The sequence below is a fragment of the Argopecten irradians genome, chromosome 13 (assembly GCF_041381155.1).
Source record: "Argopecten irradians isolate NY chromosome 13, Ai_NY, whole genome shotgun sequence".
Lineage (NCBI taxonomy): Eukaryota > Metazoa > Mollusca > Bivalvia > Pectinida > Pectinidae > Argopecten > Argopecten irradians.
The window spans coordinates 206,033-224,528 of NC_091146.1; the positions used below are offsets into that span (position 1 = coordinate 206,033).

The following is an 18,496-nucleotide window of genomic DNA, read 5'->3' on the forward strand; positions in this document are numbered from 1 at the left end:
TTTGGCTATATTAAGTATATTGGTTTTGTGAATAAAATGAATTTCAACCTGTGGATCATTTGGTACCTTTTAGAAAAAAGGGTTTGATTTTTTTAATTTTTTCAGTTTTTCCAAACGAAAAAGGAAATTTTGTAAAGATTTTTGAAAATATCACATGAAATTTTTAATATCAGCAGTTGGAGTTACCATGTTTGAATTAATTATAAACGTATTGGATAGGAAGTAAACAAATGTGTTTAATTTTCAATGGGAATTTAAGATGGAAATTGGATACGTGTAATTTTTTTTTATGGATTATGGTATCGGTTGGGGTTTAACCAAAATATGGGAAATGCCCAAGGTGAAGGTTTTTTTTTTTTGAGTTTGATTAGGTTTTGGGGTATTACAATACCATGGGGCAGAAGTTTGACTATTTTGTAACCTGGGTTAAGTAAATTTTTTTTGATTTGTACATTCAAGGAATGTTATAGACTAAATACTAGCAATGCCTGTATGTATTTTATAATTAACATATAGATAGGAAACCCGGGGTTTTTTTCACCCTGATTCTTTTAGCAAAAAAAGACCTATGGGGGGGATTGCTAGGTTTTTAGTTTTTGTCAAAATACTGGGGGAAATTTAATTCCATTTTGATGTGGAACTGTAACTTGGGGTGCTTTACAAAGGTTTTTACCATCGGGTTAATGTGTGTAAGGTTTTTTGGCAATAGGTAACGATTAAAAGGATACAGTAAGAAAGTGTGGGGCAATTATATTAATTTGATCAACATTAAGGGATTAGGCTTTTGCTGGGGATTTTTGTGTGTTTTTTTGAGGTATTTTTTAGCCCAGGTTCTCTGTGTAACTGATTTGAGTATCCAGAAATTTTGATAAAATTTAAAGATTTAGTCCAAGGGTGCAATGTGATTCTTATAAAATGGTCCTATTCGTTAATAATCCTGGATGGATCAGTGAAGACTGTATCCTGGATTCATTCAGAGGGGTTTTCTGGTAGTTAAAAATTCTACATCCGATAGCAACTGTAGTGGGATGGCTGGCAATGTGGAAATTGAGGGGGAAAGATTTCGGATTCAAGATTTTCGGAAATGTGGAGAATTACAGGATGGACTCTGGTAAGTAATTTTTATAAGCGAGAGATTTAGTTTTTTCATTTCAATATGATAAAATAGAGGATGTTTTTTGAAAATGAAAAAGTTAAGTTGTTGTGATTTATTTTTCAGACATAGATACCCCGGTGTTACTCACAGATTTTTATTAAACAAAGAGCTTTTTAGGCTTCCGAACATAAGCGCATTCGTAAGGTTAATATTGGGTTCGAGATTTGATCCTGATTGATAAGCAAGTCGGATTTTAGCCCCTGGGCTTTTTTTTTGTCTTTTTTTAGTGTATGTTAAAATTTTTTGAGTGATGGGTTTTGCGATTTTTGCATTGATTTATCGGAAATTGAACTTGGTGAACTAAGAAGGACACCATTTCTGGATTAACGCCGCGCATAGACCCTATAGTTTGGACGCATTGAAACCTTTCCATTTTGATTTTTTAACACTAGATTTGTCGGGGATTGTCAATTAGGGTTTGGGAACAGGCGAAATTGAAGAAGGTAAAAACATATAGGTAAAAAGGGTCTTTTTCATTTTAATGTTTTTTTTCCTTTGGCCTTGGAAAAGCCCAACCCCCGTTTTGAGCGTTTGATTGTTAGGGTCCCAACAGGTTATCATTTTGGGTTAAAATTTTTATAAATTAATGGTTTACATGTTAACAGAGTTTGTTTTTTTTTTTTATTGATGTACTTGCAGTTTTTTTAAAGCAACATTTAGTAATAGGTTACAGCAGGTATTAATCGTTTTGATTGTTTTGTGATAGTGCGCGGGTTTTACGCATTAAAGCCGCAGAAATGTAGACTATTTAGGACCGAGGTATTTGTAACCTCGGATTCGAGGTGTTTCGTGCAATGTGGGGGGCGTAAAGTCTGATCCCGAGAAGGTCAATAAAGTTAGAAATTTGCCAGTCCCTCGTTTCCAATGTGTGACCGAGTGGTGGAGGAGTTTCCTTAGGCCTCTGTTTACGTACTACAGAAAGTTTTGTGAAGGGTTTCTCTGAGATAGCTGTCCCATTATTTGACCTTACTAAGAAAGAAACATGCAAAGTTTAGTTGGGTGCGGAGTGTCAGGAGTCATTTTGATAGGTTAAAACAGACCTTGTGTGAGGCTGCTGTCCTGGGCTTATCCCGATATTTTGATAAACCCTTCATATTCTAGATACTGATGCTAGTGAACATAGCTGCGGGGCTTGTTTTGTCTCAAATTCAGAATGGGGAAGAAAAAGTCCTATCATACTTTAGCACGACCCATGCTCTCCTTCAGAGTTAAAGTACAGTACGACCCGTAAAGAATTATTGGCAGTCATTAAGGTCTGTTAAGGGGATTTTCAGACATTATCTCTATGGAAGGGAGTTCACTATTAGGGACTGATCATGAGCCTCCCTGAAATGGTTAGCTTCGTTCAAACAACCAGAAAGGCCAGGTTGCTCGTTGGGTTGAGTTCCTTGACACCTTTCAGTATAAAATTGAGCATCGGTAGGAAGTTGGTACTAAGCACACAAATGCGGAAGCCTTAAGCGTCGTAGGCCGGGGGGGTGTAGCAGTGTTGTGTTTTGGGATCAGTTGGAACCCATTCCGATGTAGAGCAAGCCCAGGGAGACGACCCTACAGTACCTTGTTAAGCAAGGTTTATACAGCTATTACAAGAGGATTACACGCAAAGCCCAAGGGTGCTAGACTAGCGGGGCTAACAGTCGCAGGTTAGATTATATATCAGTCATGGATCAACTCGAAATTGCACGGAGGGCCTATTGTATAGAAAAGTGGTATAATGTCAAGACCCGGGAAACTTTCTCCTTTTACAGGTAATTCCCCAGGGGGTGGGTCGTTGAGGTCCTTAGAAATGCCCATGACGCCCCATCTGGTGGTCACCTAGGTACCAAGAAAACCCTGGGTAAGTTACTGTTAAAATTTTACTGGGTATAGGGAATGCACCGGGACGTAAAACACTACGTACGCTCTTGTCGGATATGTGGGGCTAACAAAAACCCTGTAAGGAACCCCCGAGCCCCATTAGTGAAACATGGGGCAGTAGAACCTATGGAAAGGGTAGCTATAGATTTGTTGGGTCCTTTTCCCATTACTGACAGGGGAAATCGTTATATTCTGGTAGCAGGGGATTACTATTCAAAATGGAAGGAATGCTTACCCCCTCCCTAATCAAGAGGCTAAGACTGTGGCTGAGGTGCTTGTGAGTAAGTTTTTCAGTAGATTTGGGGTACCAGCGGACCCTCCACTCTGATCAGGGGCCCAAATTTTGAGTCTAGGCTTTTCCAGGAGATGTGCGATTTACTGGGTATGCGAAAAACTCGAACCCCCCCGTATCACCCTATGTGGTGATGGGTTAGTGGAAAGGTTCAATAGAACACTAGTAGCAATACTTCGCTCCTATGTCAGTTTAGATCAGTCAGATTGGGACTTGAGGTTGCCTTTGGTAACTATGGCTTATCGTTCCAGTTATTCCACAGGAAACTACTGGGTATTTTTCACCGTTTCTGCAGGTAGGGAGGTTAATATCCCGCTAACTCTAAATATTGAGCCCCCTTTTTAATGAACCCCCATGATTTGAAACAATGTTTTGAGGCTAAACGGATTTGGTGAACATAAAGTTTTGAAACTGTTCAGGTGCCCCTGTTCGGCCAGCAGGAGCATAAACAGAAAATATATTAAGGAAGGTACATGGGAGGCTTTGGGGGACCGAGGGATCAGGTATTTTTTCATGTTCATAATAGAGGAAAAAGGGGGTTAAGTTTGATAATGTTTTGGAGGGGTAATTCATTAAAAAATTGAGAAATTTTTGTCCGATCTCAAAATTTATGTCATTGTAAAGCCTGGGTGCAGGAACCAATAGGTGGTACACTTTAATCGGTTATTATGAAAGGGATAGGGGGGGGACCCAAAGCCCCCCCCGGGAGTTAACCCCACAAAACTGTTTTAGAGTTGCAGAAACATTGGGTAGACGTCGTGCTAGAAATGAGGAGCATCATAGATCCTTAGGGACAGCAGCCACCTTGGTATGAATATGGGAGTCTGAGGAACTGACGCCCAAGGTACGGAATGAGGGTAATCTAGAAACTGGTAACCCCTTGGGAGCTAGAAAATAGAGGGGGATTCTGGGGACCATAAACCAACCCCGATTATCTCGTGGTGGCGCCGTAGGCGGCCCCGCCGATTGCGATAAGGTCAGGTCTATATCTTTACTTACAATTGTATATAAGAGGTTATTATTGTTTAAGTAGGGGTAGGTAGTGTCGGAGTGAGAGAGGGGTCAGTTGGGGTGAGCTATTTGAATTTGATAGGACTAACATTTGTTGTTCAACTTGTTTTTTCATGTTTGCTGTATACTGGTGCCCCTGACCTGGGGGGAGGAACTAAGGAAGAGGACCCAGGCCCCTGTGTCGTTGCTGGTGCCACACACGTCAAAGCGGTTTGGGGAAATACGTACGGCCCTGCCTGGACCCCCCAGACGTCCTCCTTATTGTTATTTCCGGAGAGTGTGATATAAAGTGCCCCGGAGGAACTTTGAGGTGATAAGTATCGGGACATTGGGGTGTTGCTGCTGGCCAGGGTAACAAAAAACCCCAGTACTTGATTCCAGGGAATTTCAGTGTTACACAAGGGGAACATTATAGTTTGGGCCCGATCGGGCAGGGTAATAACCCCGAACCGCGCAGCACAGGGGTCTGGAGGACACCAGTGTCGACCCCTGAATCTCCCTTCCCCCCCAGGGGGCATCAGAACTTTAAGGAATACTACGCATAGTGAGGAACATTCCATGCATTCATACCTAGTATTGATGAGTAGTTCCGTAATGTTCATGTCTAGTCTGTGGATGTATTTATGACCTGTTTTTATATATATATATTTCCTTTGTATGTTTTGTAGGGATATAGAAGCAAACATGAAACGACTAGTATCAGGCCAGGTGGCAATTATTGGCCATAGTTACATAACAAAGACTTAGCAATCTTATCAATAACCCTAGGGAGGGGAGGTTTACTCGGGATCTGGGATTGACCGGGGGTGGGGGTTCGTATCTATGGTAAGTCGGGGGGGAAAATTTGGGATATTGTGGACTTGGTAGATCGAATGAAGAGGGAGGGATTTAGGCCGGGGGTAGTAATATTGCAGGTGGGGGGGAACGACCTAGATAGTAGGGAGGATAGGTTTCAACATTTCATGGGGGTCCTGCGTATGATACTAGATACATTAGATAGCTGGGGGGGTAGAGCGGGTGGCCCTTATGGCAGTATTTCCGCGGACCCGGCATCGTGGCGGTGACCGGGGCGGAGTATGCGGCTCGTCGAGCACGCATGTCTCTGGCTCTCTCCCTCGAGATGAGGGACCGGGGTCAGAGTTATGTGGCTCGGCGACGCCTCATGTCCCCCCGGCTGCTGAGCGATGGGGTTCATTTGAACCCCACGGGGATGCGGCGGTATTTTCATGAGTTGCGCCACCTCTCTATCCGGGAATTAAAGAAAATTTAGGTAGGTATATAGCCGGGGTTGTGGGGGGGGGACCCACATATACAATAGGGGGGGGAGGGGGGGAGGTTGTTATGTAGGTGAACTGGTGGTATGTAATGTTAAGTGTAATTGGTGGGGGCGACCAGGGGCATGTAAATAGGACGAAGTGTAATTGGTGGGGGCGACCAGGGGCATGTAAATAGGACGGTAGGTATAATTGTAGTTAGTTAGGGAGAAGGTCCAGGTGGTTAGGGGTGTCTCTGGTGGTAAGAGTTGATATGACCAACACCTCGAGATAACCCTAACAAGGACTTCTCCTATTCAAAATTGTTGGGGTGGGTGTTTTTTGGCTGTTAGGTATTCTGGCCACTGTGGGGACTATGGTTCTGGTGGTTAGAGTTGATACGACCAACACTGGGGTCTTGTACTCACGTGGTCAGACTTAATTAGTTTGGGAGGGAGCTATATAAGTAACGGGAAAAGTCTCTGGTCGACCCCAAATTTTCATTTGAGTTGGGTTAAGTGAAATCATAAGAGTGGCTTCCCCAGTCTTGTAGGATCGTTTAGGGCCCGGTGGAAAACTTTGTTTTGTTAATTGTATGTTTTTGTATTTGTGTATTTTTTTTTTTTCCGATAATGTCATATTTTTTTCCTTTTGTTCTAAAGTCGTGTAAAAAGGAGGTGGTGTCCAAGGCAGAAAGAAAAATTATCTAAGGGTACTTTTCTGATTTTGGAATAGTCTTAAAGTATTAAGGAAATTTTAACTTGGTTAAAAGACTCTTGGGACATTGTTCTGGTTTTTTTTTATGTAAATGCTGGAATCTTGTGAAACCCACAAGGTTAATGACAGCAAGGGATTATTACGTTTATCTATAATCTTAAAGTTTTCGTGTACAGAGTTCCGGGGCATGGAGCTTAAACTTTTTCTGCCTTGGAAAATTATTCAACTCTCTAAGTTATGTTGGGTGATGTCTAACTTTGCACAGCGGAAAGTGTAACGCGTGCAAATATATATGTTAGGGGTAAAATCAATTGCTGATTGATGTCCATTTCACAATAACAATTATTATGGTCTCACCATTGTAATACTCGACAACATCTTCTAATATACATTTATTGCAAAAGTAAGCAAGGGTGCCTGTTACAATTCTTTTAGCACCCATTTCTGCGCTGAAATTATCCAGTCTGCTCCGAGGTCACTTGGCATTGTACATATGTCAGATGGTAGTACAATATATATATACGAGGCATCTGCAGTTGATTGCTAGGGCTGTAAAACAGGTATACAAAGAGAAAGAAATACAAAAGAAAAGGAATGAAAAACAACCATGCCCTAAGCTATATTATATATATATAATTGCTACTAAGCAGATGTGATTGATGTACTCGTAGAGAAAATAAGTGATATTACAGGTGAGCTGAGTATTGAAGTTTGCTAGCCACCAGCTACTACCTATACCAAGGGCACATAACTCATGTGACTCTCTGAGCTGTCTGGGGGTTTCATAGCTTGTCTCTGACAATACTTACATTTAAAGTGGAGGTTTTCGGGTACGTACCAGTGGTGTTACGAAATAAAGATATAATAATTGAATATCTGGAAAAAAAAAAAAAACCTTAAAGATAAATAAAAGATAAGGAAATACTTGTGTAATTGGTTTGAAAATGAAAATACGTAGATTTGTACAGGATTGCTTGATGAAATATAATACTTTCATTGTCTTAACCTCTGATGCCTAGCATTGTGGTTATTTAGCAAGAATATCAATGTTGAACATCTTAGGGATAATTAATCGGTGATACTTGTACATGTTCTATACTTGTGATGTGATATAATTAATATTGTGTACTGGCATTGGGATGATTGTTATCTTTTAAAATCCCAATTCCACTTCAGGATAATTGTTATATAGAGAGTCCACCTCCTTTGATTTTTTTGGTACCTTGTTGTACAATTGTTTTGTTTTGTTTTTTTGTTGTTGTACATGTTTATGATGGAGATTTTGGCCAGTGAGGAAAAATTTAAGGATAATCATTAATGACATGTTCTATCTCCTGTTTAGAATGGCCGCGGTATGTTGATGCAGTTCTCACATTATTTTTTTTTCGTGTAGTAAATTGTTAGTGGCTGCAGGTCGCATCCTGTCTAGGTGGTTGGGGGGGGACAATATAGGTAGGTTTTTTTTTCTTTTTCTTTTTCCTTAGCTGACGTTTTCCTTATTAGGCATGTTTGTATTTGTGCAAAGTTTTGGGGTTTATTTTTTTTTTCCTTGGATTACCTCCCTGTATTAAGAGATGTTTGACTCTGTATACTTAAGGTTTTTCTTTCCTTAAATTACCTCCCCTTGATGGGTTCTTTAAAATTTAGTTTGGTTTTTTCCATTCTATTTTTATTCTAGTTCGAGTTCGTGAACAGGATAGATAGGTTTCTTTAAAATTTAGTTTGGTTTTCTCCGTTCTATTTTTTATTCTAGTTCGAGTTCGTGAACTGGATACTTCCAAATTCGAAATTTGTGCATCTTGCTTTTGGCTTTAAATGTTTCAACTTTTGTTAGGAACTTTTTGGGTTATTTTTTTTTTCCAAATTATCTCCCTTGGATCAGTTTTACGGCTACGGGTCGCAGCCTGTCTAGGTGGTTGGGGGTATGTAACGAAGCTGCGGTGCGCTTCGTTGCTATATATTCCGGAAATTATATTAACCGAGACTTTGGCGGGAATTTGCTGTGCACGAGATCTCGGGACTGCGCCGAGGCTTTCAGTTTTCTGCCGGGCCTTGAGAGGTGAGGGTTGTGTTTTTGAAACCTATGTAATTTTTATATATTTGTCGCCCATCCTTTCCCTAATTTGCTGTTATCGTATAATATGGAAATGCATCAACATTACTGTGTGTGTATTTTTCGCTGTCAGTAGATATTTTTGCTATATTTTTGAGGTTGAAATACTTGTGAAATTGTGCAATGTCGGACTTAGCATGTCTCGCTTTTAGACGGGTTTCGATAGTAAGTAAAAGTCTTCACTCTTGTGTTGAGAGCCGTTGGTAGGCTGGAAAAGAGTGGGAGCCTCCTGTGTTGTTTCAGGGTTAACCGTTAAGGAGATATTTTGAGAATCTTCGCTGGAGAACGGTGTTTGTGAAATTGGAGGTTAAGCTATCGATAATCGGCCCGGTGTGTAGCGCCACGTGCTCGGTCTTTCATTGATGGGTAGGAGTTAACTCTGATAGCGAAAACGTGAGAATATTTAGCAGCAAAATTGTCCATTTCACAGTACTTCCCACTGAGCCACGCGGGTATTTTTCTTGTTGTCACCTTTACACATGTTAAATATTAATAAACTGTTAAATGAATTTGATGTCGTCCATTGTCCATACTCCCTAGTACCTTTGAATATTGTAGCGAGACATAGGAATCTGCAAGCTAACGCGGCAGTCGAACCCAGAGCAAAACAAATTAATTGTATCATTCTTACTCTACGCTAATGACTGCGGTCGTAGCGAAACAAGTCGTTACATATCTTATATGAAGACCACGTGGTATAAAGGTCATCTGGACGTGAAACCCCCTACGGGATATTGTCAGATCCTTTATATAACGGAGTGGTTATAAGGATCTGTATTTTAATCAGATTGTAATTAATAGCTACAACTAAATCAATCAGTTATATCCAATCTGTTAAAACTTGTTTTAATCTTTTTTGTGCAAAATATACTTACGTGTTTGATTTTGAATAATAACAGTCAAGTAAGCCACAGTTTTAAAGCTGCATGATATGCTTTAAATCATCTGGTAAATCTGAAAAGTATTATAATAAACCAATTTACACACAAATGAGATTATTCTATCAATATATTGACAGCATGTAAACTTCGATGCCTCTTGACGTTTATTTTAAATTTAAGGAGGTACATGTATGAATACATTTTAGGAAATACAGTATACTGTACAAACTTTAAGAAACATGTGGACATTGTTGGTTTTTTGTATGGTATGCGTATTTCATAAATCACTGAAATGTTATAAGGATATCTTCAAACCTGGTACTATTTGTCTAGCTATTGTCTAAATCTATCTATATATATATGTTCATCCATTAACTTTGATTATTTTGATTTCATTATTTCATAATGTACATGTATGTAAACAGATCAGATTTAGATTGAGACGCCAATCCTGTCTTAATCTGTGATATAAGTGAGTTTGATTTCATGGTCAACTGTTATGGTCATTTGGCTACAGTGTCTATATAAATTTAGAATATTTCTAGATGAAAAGCTTGTAAGGACATATTGATACCATAAGTCAAGGCCATTTGAATTACATTTTCCTTTTAACAAAATTTCCTCAAAACATATAACTATGAGGTCTAAACAGATATATACATATCTCTATATAATCAATTAATACGAGGCTTACAGCCCTGTCTGTGAACTTATAACATGCTGGGATGAATGACTGCAAAACTGGTTCAAATGAATAAATTTTACCTTAACTAAATGTCACATGAATCAAATAGCCAAATACATGTACTTTAACTGACCTATCGTCATTAGTTCAGATGACCTTATACATTATTAGAACTGTAGTATTGAATTTAATACAAAATATAGGGCTTCAATGTATGTCCAAATAATTTAATCAATTGCAGCTAAGAGTACTGATGATTAACTAGTAGGCGTCAGAATTGTACCTGCTGCCCCTATTTGCATGATCGTAAAAGGCGACTAAATTTAGGATCTTATCTTTTCTCTTCTTCCTAACTGACTTTATCTTTCCTAATGCCTCCCTTGGCACCGCCTCACTTTTAGCCTTGAGTTGAGCGTTTTGCCCTGTGAGGAAGGCTCTAGGTTCTGTCCCCTGGCCGAGACACACCAAAGTCTATAAAAGTGGTAGTTTCTGCTCCTGCTTAGCGCTCAGCATACATGGAGTGGGACGACTAGTTCGCCCGTTGTCAGTATAATGTGACCTGGTGGGGTGTGTTGCTTGGTGTCTTCGGCGGCATGCTTCAGTGATATAGCACTATAAAAAGGGCAAAGGTTCCACTATACAAGAAGACACTACATGACTATACCGCAGTCTCCCAAAACACGTACCTCGCACAACATACACGCAACACACCGCATACATGGGAGGCCGTCCTTACATGACCATAGCTGTTAATAGGACGTTAATTAATCAAACAAACAAACAACTACATTGACCAATTTTAAGAATATTTTCATTTCGTGACCTCTTGAACATATGAAGGAATAAGTACGTTGTGATACTATTGAATCTGACCAAAGTTTCGTACAAGACGTTTGTACAAGTTAGGTTATAAATGTTTTGTCAATTCCATGGTATTAATATCAGAACAAATAGTTAAGATTTAAATTGCAGGTGATACAGAACAGACAGGATGGTAAAGGCGATTTTTATCGTAACTGGGACGACTATAAAACCGGCTTCGGTTCTGGGCCGGTAATTTTCATCAATAGATGAAGTGTGATTATCATCGTCTTTGTGTTGTGTTCAATGTATTTTGCCGCATCATATATACGCATGTGTAGTAGCTAATGTATATAACCCTGTACGCCAGATATAGCAACTGCTGGGTCACAGAAAAAGAAAATTTGACATTTACCATTGTACTAGAGTCTTGGCTCTGACTTTGTTGAACAACTTTAAGGCCCAATATCTATCTGAAACGACTTTAAGGTAATAGCCTGTCCGTCGTTGTCAGTCAGCCGTGGCGCAACCATAAACTTTTTTTAAAAACATTTTCGACTTCTCCAAACCACTGAACCAAATTCGTTGAAATTTTGCAGAAACTTTCCATGACCAAAGTTCGACCAAAATGATAATTATATGGTCCCAGCGTCCCAGGAGCCTGGGGGACGTGGCAAAATGGAGTCAAATAGGCTAAAACTTCAAAATCATCCTGAAAGTCTAAAAATGGTAGAATCAAATAGTCTTCATAAATGGAAAGATCTTAAGGTCCTTTACAAAAATAGTGAATTATATGACCCTTGGGTCTCAAATTACCCCATGGGAAGGGGGTCAAGTTTACTACAGCTTTTATAGGGAAATCACATTTTGAGCTTTATTTGGTCATTGCATCAGTATGAGATGGATGTTGATGTCTGAGGGACGGGACCCAAATGGACCAAATACGCCGTAGGTAATGTACGTCACAGACATTACTAAGAATAACCTGTTGGGCTGCCGTTAACCCCACCTAACACTAAGTTTACTTAGGTTTGTTTCTTTATCGATCAGCTTATCAATTATCTAGGTTGTCTAAAGTTCTTTTTATTACATTCAAGACTCATTTGCTATCTGATTAAAATACTGATCCTTATTATCACTATGTTATGAACGTATAGGTTATATGGATCTGTATTTTTAGGTCACCTGAGACGAAGTCTCAAGTTACCTATTCTAATCGCCTTTTGTTCGTCGTATGTCCGTAAACAATTTACATTTTCGACTTCTTCTCCAAAACTGCTGAAGCAATTTCAATGAAATTTTGCACAAACCTTCTAAGGCATAAGGCCAATCAAACTTGTGAATTATATTGTCCCCGCCCCCAGGGAGCTATGGGAGGGGCTAAAAGGGGTAAAATTGACTAAAATTTCAAAAATCTTCTTCTCCACTCACAGATGTGATGGAATTAAATAATCTTCATAGATAGAAAGGTCTCAAGGTCCTTTACAAAAATGTGAATTATATGACCCTGGGGTCTCAGGTTTCCCCCTGGGGAGGGGATTAAGTTTACTACAGTTTATGAAGAGAAAACACATTTTTTAGTATTATTTGATCATTTGTAATAGGAAATGAGTCAAATATTGTCAGAATTATCAGTATGAGATGGTCATTGAATCCTATTAACCAAGTTTACATGACTTACCCCAGGGGCCTTAGGGGCGGGGTCAAAAGGGGTCAAATAGGCTATAACTTCAAAAATCATCTTCTGAAATTCTGGAAATGGTAGAATCACGTACTCTTCATAGATGAAAAGGTCTTGAGGTCCTTTACAAAAATTGAGAATTATATGACCCTGGGGGAGGGGGTCAAGTTTACTATAGTTTTATATAGGGAAAACACATTTATGAGCATTTTTTTGCTCAATTTTCATAGGAAATGAGTCAAACTTGTTAGAATTATTAGCCTGAGATAACATTTTAATATCATATCTATATTGGTCCTGGTCAACCCCCTCGGGGCTAAGGGGCGGGGCCAAAAGGGGCAAATAGGCTCAAACTTAAAAAAAATCTTCTTAAATACTGGAAATGGTAAAATCAAATACTCTTCATAGATGGACAGGTCTTAAGGTGTTTTTATGAAAATTGTGAAATACATGACCCTGGGGTCTCACGTTTCCCCCTGGGGAGGGGGTCAAGTTTACTAAAGTTTATATAGAGAAAACATATTTATGAGCATATTTATGAGCATTTTTTGGTCAATTTTCATAGGAAATGAGTCAAACTTATTTAGAATCATTAGCCTGAGATAACATTTTAATATCATATCTATATTGGTCCTGATCAAACCCCTCGGGGCAGAGGGGCGGGGCCAAAAGGGGCAAATAGGCTTAAACTTTATAAATCTTAAATACTGGAAATGGTAGATTCAAATACTATTCATAGATGGACAGGTCTTAAGGTATTTTATGAAAATTGTGAAATACATGACCCTGGGGTCTCACGTTTCCCCCTGGGGAGGGGGTCAAGTTTACTAAAGTTTATATAGAGAAAAACACATTTATGAACATTTTTTAGTCAATTTTCATAGGAAATGAGTCAAACTTATTTAGAATCATTAGCCTGAGATAACATTTTAATATCATATCTATATTGGTCCTGATCAAACCCCTCGGGGCAGAGGGGCGGGGCCAAAAGGGGCAAATAGGCTTAAACTTTATAAATCTTCTTAAATACTGGAAATGGTAGATTCAAATACTATTCATAGATGGACAGGTCTTAAGGTATTTTATGAAAATTGTGAAATACATGACCCTGGGGTCTCACGTTTCCCCCTGGGGAGGGGGTCAAGTTTACTAAAGTTTATATAGAGAAAACACATTTATGAGCATTTTTTGGTCAATTTTCATAGGAAATGAGTCAAACTTATTTAGAATCATTAGCCTGAGATAACATTTTAATATCATATCTATATTGGTCCTGATCAAACCCCTCGGGGCAGAGGGGCGGGGCCAAAAGGGGCAAATAGGCTTAAACTTTATAAATCTTCTTAAATACTGGAAATGGTAGATTGAAATACTATTCATAGATGGACAGGTCTTAAGGTATTTTATGAAAATTTTTAATTATATGACCCTTGAGTCTCTGGTTTCCCCCTGGGGAGGGGGTCAAGTTTACTATAGTTTAGATAGGGAAAACACATTTTTGAGCATTATTTAGTCATTTTAATAGGAAATTAGTCAAAGGGGCGGGGCCAAAACGGATCAAATAGGATAGCTTAAACTTCAAAAATCTTCTGAAATTCTGGAACTGGTAGAATCAAATTCTCTACATAGATGGAAAGGTCTTAAAGTCCTTTACAAAAATTGTGAATTTAATGGCCCTGGGATCTCAAATTTTTCCCTGGGGAGGGGGTCAAATTTACTATAGTTTATATAGGAAAAACACATTTAGGAACAACATTATTTGCTTAGTTTTCATAGGAAATTAGTCAATCTGGGTTAGAATTATTAGCCTGAGATAGTGTTTTAACATCATATCCATATTGGTCCTGACCGACCCCCCAGGGGCCAGAGGGATGGGGCCAAAAGGGGTCAAAATGGGTAACATATTTCAAACATCTTATGTCAATCTGTTAGAAATACAGATCCTTATACCTACTATAGGAATCCTCTTATCAAACGTAGTGATGATCAATATTTATATCAAATACACACTAAAATAATGTTTAACGCAGAACTTGCTACTTAAAATGTTAACAAATATAAACATGTAATTATGTACCATTCCATTAAAATTTAATGAGATTAGCTTACTTTTTTCCATTTAAATAATAGAAAAAAACACCTTGTTTACAAAGAAAATAAAACAAAAAACTACGTCTTAACCGGGACGAACGCTCAACTCAAGGCCAAAAGTGAGGCGGTGCCAAGGGAGGCATTAGGAAAGATAAAGTCAGTTAGGAAGAGGAGAAAAGATAAGATCCTAAATTTAGTCGCCTTTTTACGATCATGCAATAGGGGCAGCAGGTACAATTCTAACGCCCTACCTGCAGGGCCAGAGGAAGGCTCTGGGTTCTGTCCCCTGGCCGAGACACACCAAAGTCTATATAAAAGTGGTAGTTTCTGCTCCTGCTTAGCGCTCAGCATACAGGGAGTGGGACGACTGGTTCGCCCGTTGTCAGTATAATGTGACCGGGTGGGGTGTGTTGCTTGGTGTCTTCGGCGGCATGCTTCAGTGATATAGCACTATAAAAAGGGCAACAGTTCCACTATACAAGAAGACACAACACGAATATACCGCAGTCTCCCAGTACACTCACCTCGCACAACATACACGCAACACACCGCATACATGGGAGGCCGTCCTTACATGACCATAGCTGTTAATAGGACGTTAATAAATAAAACAAACAAACAAACAAACGTCTTAACCACAAGTTTTCCTCAGGTCTCGCTGAAAGATGAGAGTTCATTTGTTTCCATTTACTTGATCTGACGTAAATGTCTTCTGTTTAGGGCTTGACATAATACATCTCCTAACACAAACTGGCCTCACCCTCCGTATAGAACTGACGACCTGGTTCAACGATACTGCATACGCCCAGTATTCGTACTTCAAGGTGGGAGACGAATCCTCAAAATGGCGACTGTCGATATCGGGAAACTCTGGAAATGTTAACTGTAAGTTTATGGTTTTATCTTTTTTATGGATTTCAAATTCAAAATTTCTATTGCGAGCGTTTTAGTATTGTTATTATTCCTCTTCTTTATGTCGTTTTAAGCAAGACAACGACTGTCATATTTTAACATGTTTAACTAATGGAAGCGAAAAACAACCAAAAGCACTGTCGTTTTTAGGTCGTTTGACCTGTCATGTTTCGTCCGTCCTCGTCCGCGGTGCGTAATTTTTTCACATTTTGAACTTACATGAAATGATCCTGACTTGGTCACGACCAAGTGTTGTTATTTTTAGGGTCGATCCGAAATCCAAGATGGCCGCCACAGCCGCCATCTTGAAGACACATTTTGAACTTCTTCTCAACTTCTACCGCTGCGATTTGGCTAAAACCTGCATGAAATGATCCTGACATGGTCCCGACCAAGTGTTGTTATTTTTCGGGTCGATCCGAAATTCAAGATGGCCGCCACCTTGAAAACACATTTTGATTTTCTTCTCAAGTTCTACCCGTGCGATTTGGCTGAAACTTGCATGAAATGATCCTGACATGGTCCGATAAAGTGTTGTTACATTTCTGGTTGATCCAAATCGAAGATGGCTACCATGGCACTATATCTAATTAATTTCCTATATGATTATTGCCAAGTTAGTCAGGTGACCGTTAAGGCCTTTGGGCCACTTTTAATCAAAAGTATCATTAAATGCTTTTTTCAACTTATTTGTCTACACATGTAATATATCAACGTGAAAGAATTGAAAATCCATCTACAAACGTCGTGTCAATACAAATATGCTATACCTTTCGGTCATGTCTGACCCGTTATTAACCGATTTTCATGGTATTTTCTCCGCCGTCGTTCCTATAAAATTTATGTGTAAATTCCAAGGGCTGTATGCTTTGAAAACTTTCGCTTCACTAAGAAGGATTCCAATCGAAGGTATATTACACTACAGTCTGGTTAAAATACATATCCTTACAAGCACTCGTTCAATAGAAATTGATTAAATGTAGTTGGTTGATTAAATGAACGTCATAATAACAGCCAGGCTTTCCATGTATGCGGTGTGTGTAATGTGCGGGACAGGTTTAGGGAGACTGGTATATTCATGAGTGTAATACATAATCGGCGACCATTTCGTATAATCATGAATAACTGACTCTGTTTTGTCAGATGATGCCATGGCAAGAAGCAACGGTGAACTGTTCAGTACATACGACAATGACAATGATAGTTGGGGAGACAATTGTGCTCAGAATAGGCATGGCGCCTGGTGGTACAACTGGTGTGGACGCTGTAACTTAAACGGGGAGTACACAAAGGATAACGGAGATGACAAGGCATCTATGTCATGGTTCAGATTCTACAGTGGCCGGTATTTCGTACCTATCATGAAGTCAAGAATAATGGTTAAACACCAGGGTGTTTAACGCAGACACATTCACAAACCCACGGACTATAAACCGAGTATCTCATCAAATTACACCTTATAGATAATCAAATTGCCACTCATAGATTCTGTGAATAAAGGACTCAAACAAAGGAATAAAGATGTTGGTTTTTCATTTAAATATTGAATTTAGTATACTAAGTGTGCAGGGTTGAATTTCGGTGTTTAACAAACTATATGTACGGTATACAATAAGTTGAGTAACTGAAATAACTGTAATAAATTTTATATCTAAATTATTTCTGAAATAACGATTACAACACGAATGAAACCGTTCAGAATCTGAGTATCATGTTTTTATAATTCGTTATTAATTACTAAATTATCAATTTCATCAATGTCTCTTCAAAGACAAAAAAAATAAGAAGTAAACATATCCGTATATTTATATCCACTTAAAATTGAAGAATATTTTTTGAAAAATATAACATTAGAATTATTACCATTTCCGGATATGTTTTTGTTTCCTTTTTAGAAAACTAACATGGGTTGTTTCGACGACTTTTGATTAATTAGTCATGGCCAGATACTTTTGCAAAATAAAAGGTACATTATTTCATTTCGTATATCACTCAGATCTTTTTTAAATTCACAAGAACGCTAGCCGTTAAAGCGAATAGTCGGGCAAGTGACTGTAAAATCGGTAAAAATGGTATTAATATATCCGGTATAATTTCTTATGAATTAGAAAAATAAAACTTTCCGTCAAAATCGCTGTACATGCGAAGAAAATAATAATATCTATGGGAATCCTAAAAGTCCTCCCGGACGGCTAAGAGTGCAGTTCAATCTTAACGCATGCGCAACACCCCACCACTCTCCGTAGTAAACAAAACATGGCTACCGTAGTTTTGAACCAAAATGTTTCCGCCAAAACAACCAACTGACTCACCTAAAATGCGAAAGGAAAGGCAATGGAGCAGCGACAATCCCAACAACTGACTCGGTACACATTACGACGCAATACAACTTGTTATAGTGAAGAGAACAGTTCAAACGAGCACGCGGCTCCGGACCGCTACTGTACGTACCTAGGCCTACTACGTACCCGGTACTCCCTGCTCAGCTGATTGTGAGTGAGTCTTCGTATTTTGATCATTATGTAAATAGTCCCTAGCAGTATTTTTTTCATAAATGAGTGGTCACATATGGTCACATGTTTCATACCTGTTCCCCAATCGCGTAAAACGTAACCCTGGGGTAAATAGCGTTCTTTAGTGGGGCCTCTTTAGGGGTAATGAATGCCCTGTATGCTACCGGTCAATTCATACAGTTCTGATGTATATATTTATAGATTTTTAATTTGTAAGTTTTTGTTCTGTACATGTTTCTGGTAGTGTTATACACATACATTGTATATAGGATTTACATTGTAGTTTAATTGGTAAAATTGTATTGTATATGTTCTGATATACACATATACATATGTACATGTAGGTTTTTAGCTTGTTCTTTAGATATATTTGGAGGACACATACAATATTATTTCTGGTCATAATAATAAATAGTGTTTGTATATTTATTACAACTGTACCTGGTTCATGTGTATATGACAAACTTTACAGAGTTGAAATGTACTGCAGCCATGTATCATTTTATAATTATTCTGAATTTTTGTTGGAACTA

General features: G+C 38.7%; 1 protein-coding gene across 1 annotated transcript; it reads left to right on the forward strand.

The window, feature by feature from the left end:
* Positions 1-3,539: 3,539 nt before the first annotated feature.
* On the forward strand, positions 3,540-16,850 carry LOC138306566 (angiopoietin-related protein 7-like). Its single transcript, XM_069247007.1, has 3 exons — positions 3,540-3,600; positions 15,259-15,423; positions 16,594-16,850. The coding sequence occupies exons 1-3, from the start codon at positions 3,540-3,542 to the stop codon at positions 16,848-16,850; spliced, it is 483 nt and encodes a 160-aa protein (XP_069103108.1).
* Positions 16,851-18,496: the final 1,646 nt, after the last annotated feature.